The sequence below is a fragment of the Antrostomus carolinensis genome, unplaced genomic scaffold (genome assembly GCF_000700745.2).
Source record: "Antrostomus carolinensis isolate BGI_N321 unplaced genomic scaffold, ASM70074v2 scaffold13343, whole genome shotgun sequence".
Lineage (NCBI taxonomy): Eukaryota > Metazoa > Chordata > Aves > Caprimulgiformes > Caprimulgidae > Antrostomus > Antrostomus carolinensis.
Genome location: NW_010305966.1, coordinates 38,437 through 45,726, shown reverse-complemented (window position 1 = coordinate 45,726; position 7,290 = coordinate 38,437). Strand labels below are relative to the sequence as shown.

The 7,290-nt window shown below is 35.9% G+C and overlaps 1 protein-coding gene across 1 annotated transcript in view; it reads left to right on the top strand.

The window, feature by feature from the left end:
• The window catches only part of GBE1 (1,4-alpha-glucan branching enzyme 1), a gene marked incomplete at both ends in the record, with an annotated part of 45,773 nt that overhangs the window by 15,205 nt on the left and 23,278 nt on the right, over positions 1-7,290 (top strand). The window contains 3 exons of the mRNA XM_029084272.1: positions 2,213-2,338; positions 4,430-4,565; positions 6,980-7,070. Coding sequence (XP_028940105.1) covers positions 2,213-2,338; positions 4,430-4,565; positions 6,980-7,070 — 353 coding nt within the window. The remainder of the gene's footprint in view (positions 1-2,212; positions 2,339-4,429; positions 4,566-6,979; positions 7,071-7,290) is intronic.

The window sequence follows — 7,290 nt, the reverse complement described above, 5'->3', positions numbered from 1 at the left end:
CCTCAAGTTGCACCAGGGGAAGTTCAGATTGGATCTGAGGAAAATCATCTTCACCCAAAGGGCAGTCGAGCATTGGAACAGGCTGCCCAGGGAGGTGGTGGAGTCGCCTTCCCTGTTGGGATTTAACAGACAGGCAGATGAGGTGCTCAGGGACATGGGTTAGAGGTGGAATTGGTTTAGGGTTGGACTCTATGATCTTAAAGGTCTTTTCCAACCACTACAATTCTGTGATTCTATGATTAAATTAATTGAAACCTATTTGAGCTTCTGAATTGCTGCAATGTGTTGTGGCCTTTTCTGTATGACACTAGACTGCCCTCAGCGTGATGGCTTCTCCTTAACTGTCATAAACTTTTGAGAGTTTTAAGCATCATCAAAACAGACCTGTAAACACTGGACTTATTTTTATCCTACAGCTTACTTCCCTTTTTCATAAACCCCCTGTATCCTCGTGGGGGGACCACACTGTCCTTTTGATACCCATGTTCTTGTGAGATTTAGGTCCTGCTCTGTCTTCCAGAGGTCCAGCATTTGTAAAATCAGAACTCATGATTGCACACCAGTTTTTACATACCTTCAAAGCCAGCCAGCCCTTGTTGGCTTTGTTTACTGTTATTACAGCCATGCATTTCAATTTTTCTAGTGATTTTTTCTTCAGATCTGAAAGTTCTTCCTGAAATTGATCACTTCAGCAACATTGACGCCTTAAATGTTGGGTTGCCAGGGCATCTTTTCACTACCTTGCATGTATTCACCTGTGAAATCCACTGCATTAATTACAGCAATCTCTGATGTTAAACTTCAAGTGTGCTGGACGTTTCAGATAGAAATGTTGAAAATGACACCCAACATCTCTATGATGGAAAATCCAAACAAAACCCACATTTTTAACCTTTATGTACAAAAGATGAGCAGCTTAGGTTAAGCTCTTCACTTTGTGTTGTTCTACACAACTCATATAAGCACAATTGTATCTGTGCCGTGTCTGTTTTTAGAGTAAATCGACTTTTTAATGTCAAACTTTGAAGGACATTTTCATGCTCTCTCTTTCTGACCCTTGCTTATTTGTGTGAGAGCATTTATTTACATGTGTTCATATCGATATTTCACTTGGAAGCCAGAATCATGTGACTTCCAAAGGTCATCAGGGATTTTGAGTTTTATATATTATTGTGTGGATGTATTTACCACTGGAGGAGGAGTGGGGGAAAAAAAACCTCAAAACTCTTCAGGTGAGCTATAGCTGGTGTTAATTTAGGCAAATTCTGCATGACTAACTTTGAATTTTCCACAATATTGTGTCAGAAATTTCCAGTGGGACAGCCAATTTGGAAACTGTGAGGAAGTAGAGAGAAAAAGACTTTTTAGTGTAGAGTTTTAAACAAATTAGCTATTGTAAGATACTTCCCCATCTGCACACACAAAAAAATAGTCAAGTTGCCCACGTATTATGCAATTTGGTAGTGAAATAATCATATATTTCAAAGAGATGCTTAATGAAGATGGTGGCAAGTTCCTTCATCTGATTTTTGTTTTTTCTGTCATAAATTTGGGCAGTGTAAATGTAACTCTTTCTTCTTAACTCTGCTTGCCTATTTCTTAGCAATTTAAACACACGGACTGAGGAGGTTTTATTATTTTGCTTAGGAAGCTTGGATTTCCTTTTTTTCCCCAGTGCTTGTCCTCTTGTTGGAGTGTTTTCTGTAGCCAGCAGCATTGTTTTTCCTCCCTGGCAATTTTCCGTAGGTCATATTGGTGAGCATTTAAAAAGTGAATTAAATCACAAAGCTGAAGAAAGCCAAGGGTGAGCCAGAATGCAGGTACACAACTGGAGTATGAAAACACATGAATGACAAAGGGCTACTTGGGCCATGTTATGTGTATTGAATGCCTACTACAGAGCTTCTCCATACCACGCCTGATTGTTTATTACATGTGATGACTTAAGTTTAACTATGATTTTTCTGGCAACCTTTATCTGTGTTCTCTCTGAACACTGCTCCTGTGTCTGGCACACCTGGTTTGCTGTCACTTTGCAAATCATCTCTGAACAGGGTCATTCTTCCTTGTCTTGACTTGCATTGTATATTAGTGTGTTCTTTAAATTAAACTTCTTTGTAGCCTACTATGTCATCCTCTGCCGTGGTTTACACAGGAGGTGTTGTATATGAATTATATGTGACTGCATGCATATATTGTGGTTATTTTATAGGTGGTGATTCGTGCTCAAAACGGTGATCTCCTCTATCGTATTTCACCTTGGGCAAGATACGTAGTCCGTGAGGAAAACAAAGTGAATTACGACTGGGTTCATTGGAGTCCACCACAGTCATATATAGTAAGATTTAAATATTATTTTCAAAAGGTGTATAAAACTCTGTATTGTGTCGTGTTTGTATCCTTGCTTGGAAGAAAAAAAAACAACAACCAACCAACCAAAAAAAAAACCCAAAGAAAAGAAACCTTAAACGAGTTTACAAAACCAAAACAAAAATAAAACAAAACAGGTAGCTAACTAGTTAAAGTAGCTACCTGAGAAATTAAGGATTTTTATTCATGTCTTCGACAGAAATAAGTGACTTTAATGATGGATTTTTTGAGCTACTTTTTCAGTCTCTTGTAGGGTATATAAAAAAGTGTTACCCATGAAGCTTGGCTTCCTGCATGCTAGGCAAGCTCTAACTATTCAGGACTAGGTGGCTCTTCCTAGTGCAGAGGAGAGGAGCGAATAATCAGAATTGGGTTTAAGGATTAGTTAGCTGCAAATACAGAGTTCAGTACTCCAATAATAGGTCAATACCATATGCAGTCAGAAAAAAGCTTTCAAAAATAAGATGCAGTTAAATCCTTGTTTCTTTGTATCAGGAAAAGCCGTTTATTGGTATTAAAGACCTCTTACTTCTCATGCATACCTATAAGGGGGGATTGTTTCCTTGATAAAGGAAAAATATCCTAGGATATTTTCAGAAACTTCAGACTGTCTGAGTGATGTTATTTCATTTTATTACACTTTGTGCTGTTTTCACTGAAAAGTAGTTTGCAGTATTCTGCATTAGAGGTGCTGCAGTCTCTGCTTTGAGTTAAATTTTAGCATGAACATCAAATTACAAAGCATCTGCTTGTCAGAAAAGGGGTAACTCACATGGAAAATATCTTTAAAAAAAAAAATCATTACATAGTCTACAGTAACTTTCTTATTTAGGTATAGAGTTCATAGGAATTGAGCCACATATCCCCTATCTATGATGCTATGTGTGACCTATAGGATCCTCTATAAGAGGAGGAATGGGGAAATTGGAAATGTAGTGATCTGTGTGACCTAGAGGGAAAAGGAGACGAGAACATTTAGGGTGCAGACAAGACCTGACTGAGTTAGGTCAGGAAAAAAAAAATTGAAAAATTAGTCCTTTTATGAGTAGGAGAGGTGCCCAGTAGAAATAAAATATAAGGAACAAACCTCAACCAGTATTTCTTGTTCTTCAAATTTTTCCTTAAATTTCTGTTCACTCTTCATGCATATGAGTGTTTTTACTGGTTTTGTTCTAACTTTTCAAAAATTCATTTAAATATTAAACTAACAAATAGAATATAAAATCTTGTAAGTTTTTTTCTTTTAATTGGTAGAGGGAGGAAAAGAAAAAACTTTTGTGGAAAAATAGGTTTTAAGCAGTAGCTTTCATAAGTTTCTTCAAACAAGATTTTTGTTTTAAAAAGTAAAATTCTGATCAAGTGTAAGCTTTTCAAGTGTAAGAAGGAGGTTTTGTGATGAACTTCAATTGCCTCTGTATTCTCTAAATATTTTTCACTCATCTAGAAATACTGTGTATTGACCTACAGACTTGGAATTTTTTTATTTTTTTTTTTAAAATTGCCTCTGTATTCTCTAAATATTTTTCACCCATCTAGAAATACTATGTATTGACCTACAGACTTGGAATTTTTTTTTTTTTTTTTTTTTTAAATCCTAAGTAATTGGAATACAGATTTTGTGCTGTGGAACTGTGTTCTTTGGGCATAAAATATTTATAAATTTTAGTTCAGAGAAATCAGAGTCACTTCAAATACTTTAAGAAGTAAAAACCTATTTTTCTATCGTCATCTTTTATTTTCAAATAAGCTTCAAATAATTCAGAATAACTTTATAGTACAATGGCTGCTCTAAGTTTGTATGCTTCAGTGTAATTTAAAAAGGGTGTAAGAAAAGTGCTGAATCATGAATGTCCAGTTTCTTGTTAATGAAGAATATGAATTTGAAATAGACATTTCCTTTAACAGGTTAGAATGTTTAATTGCTTCTGAAATGTTTGTACTCTTTGAGGAAAACCAAACCAAACCTTACATTGTTTTTCATCTTGCACAAATGGTGTGAGTGTGACAACAATTCCAAGCTGGTGTATCCTAATGACAACTGTTTGTTTTTTCCTTTTAGCATAAGCATCCTCCCCCCAAAAAATTAAAAAGCCTCAGAATCTATGAATCTCATGTGGGGATTGCTTCCCCAGAAGGAAAAGTGTCTTCTTACAAAAACTTCACGTACAATGTACTACCTAGAATAAAGTATCTTGGTAAGTAATAACAGAAACTTACAGAGATGAAATTTTTATGTGCCTGTGCTCTTATTAGAAAACATAATTATCAAGTGTCTATAGGGTTTTTTGCATTTTCATATTACATGTACTATAAAAATAGATTCTTGGTGCAGCAAAAAATTCCAAACAATTGAAATCTATGGAGAAGAAACAAAGACTGAAATAGGATATGTTAATGAAAATCAATTCCACAGATTTTTTTAAGTAAAATGTGATTACAAAAGCCTAGATAAATATTTCAGGGCAGTTTGCTTTTGGCATGGTTAGCTTTCAACTTGAAAAAGAACCCATTTTTGTGAGATAGCCTTCAGAAAATTCTATATTCTTAGTTGGTTATACTAATGTAAATCCTGATTCTAAGGAAAGACAAATAAATATCTGGATAAGAAAGGATTGTCCTTTCTGTTTGCCAGAATAAGAGTGCTAAATTTTTTATCCCTCAACAGTTGCTATGAAGTACCAGAACATGGCAACTTTAAAAGTGAGAAATCCTCTTTTAGAAAAGAGCATCTGTTCGATTGAAGGGGATGTAGGAAACAGCTGGCATGATTATCTCGGGAAGCGTAGCAAAACTGTTCACCTCAATTTCTATTTGATGATTATTTTTTTTCCTGTGGTGTCTTTGCACTGTTTGTATAATGAGCAATGTTCAAACTTGCTGACTTTTACTGCCCTGTGATGAAATATGTTTTATTACACTCAACTGTAAAATAATCGTGCCATCCGTGGCTGAGACCTCTGTGGGTGGTGGCTGTGCTTACATGTTTGATCATTTTTTAAAAAAATTATTATTTTTTAAAAATTTATCAGGGTGGCTGTAGAAGCCATACATTTTTCTTATAGTTTCAGTCAGTGTTTCACAGATTGTGGTTTTTGCTTTCCAATAAAGTTGAGCTTCCAGGTGAGATGAGGGATTTTGCCCATCTGGAGGCCCTCAACAAAAAAATAAATTTGGATTCCACATTATATGTCTGTGACTCTTTCCTTGCTGCCAAAAAAATTTGAGTCATTTAATATGTTTAGCAGAATTCTGAAAGCTTTCTGCTATACCTACAGATTTTGCTTTGGGGAGGAGAAATGTCACAAAAAGATTGATACACCGCAACATAAAAGCAATGTCATATTTAGGTAGGGTATGCTGAAATGATAGGTAATGTTTGTTCTTGTTTAAGTCAGTCATTAAGTAAGCACTGTGGGAATTAAGGTTGTTGGGTTTTTTTAAAATGTATTTTTAAGAGGTATTAGATTTGGTTTTGGAATGTCTTGTTAGGACAAGCTTGAAAAGCTTAAGGACAGCAGTATTTAAGAATGCTGAGATATGAATAGTTTGTAGGAATATGTGTATGATAAATAGCAAGCAAATCGAATGAGGTTAATTTGATGCTGTGTTGCTGTTTATCTGTAAAAATGCTGTAAGTAAGAGTAAGTGCAATGAGCCTGGATTATACAGCAGCACTGAATCTGACAAATTGCTGAGCTTATGCCAATGGTATCTTCATAATAACTTTTATAGCTGCGAAATTTAAAAACAAAAACTGGAACAATAAAAACAAAACTGGTATCTTGTCTGAACTAAAGAATGAAGTGAAGATTTTGGTTAAATTAAGAGAAGTGATGATGGTGGGAGTCTCAACAGACTGTGGATTAAAGCTGAAGGTTGTCTTTTGCTGATAGTCCTTACTTGATAGCTCCTTGGGGCACTTGCTGATGTTGAAGATAGCTTTAGTTAAGATGTGTGGCAAGTTCTGTGGCTTCACCATTAGTATGGGTTTTTTTCCCTTTGGGTTTCCCTCCCTTAATATCACACTGAACTCTCTTAAGTGATTCATGTGACAGCGTTTCCCTGACCCTCCAGTACCGCCTTAGTTCTTTGGTAAACTCAGAATAAAAACACATTACTTCTTTGTTTCCTCTTCTAGAGGGGAAATGTAATCCTTAAAGTTGGAAGAAAGTGTTTTTGAAGTGGTAAAAGAGGTTCCATTGGGCAGAAGATGTAGTACGTGTAGCCAGTGACTACCCCCACACCCCCTGACTGCAAGTGTCAAAAGTGAGGTGGACGTTCAGGACGTGCAGATTGGCATAGTTAATAATAATGAAGTTAAATTAAGCTTATATTTGCATATCACCGCTTTCTAAATCTGCAAGATTCAAAACACCTCGTTATATGTCGACCACTTGACAAATTGACCATTCAATTTTTAATGGAAGATCATGGACATATAAACTATTAGGTAGAACTGCTTCTTGAAAAAGACTGACTCTTCAGTTGTTAATCACTAGAGCCAGAAGCAGCTCCAATGAGAAGCCTGGAATGGGTATGTTATGAGTGTTGAATTATCTTTTAACTCTCCTTAAGGTGGGGGGTTGCTTTATTTCTTCTGTTTTGATAGGCTATAACTGTGTCCAGGTGATGGCTATTATGGAACACGCATACTATGCCAGCTTTGGTTATCAGGTCACAAGTTTCTTCGCTGCATCAAGGTAGGTCTAAGCATTTCAGCTTCTTCTCTGCTCTTTTAGCTTACTCCCCATCCACTGAAATCAGTCTGCCTGTGTGTCTGTGTTTGCAAGCAAGTGTTTAATGGGAAGAGAAAGTAATGGCTTAAATACTTGCTCTAGTTTCCTCTGAAATCTGAAATCAATTGGGTGTAGTCATCAGCTGTTCTGTGACATACTTTGTATAGAATACAAACAAAAAAGT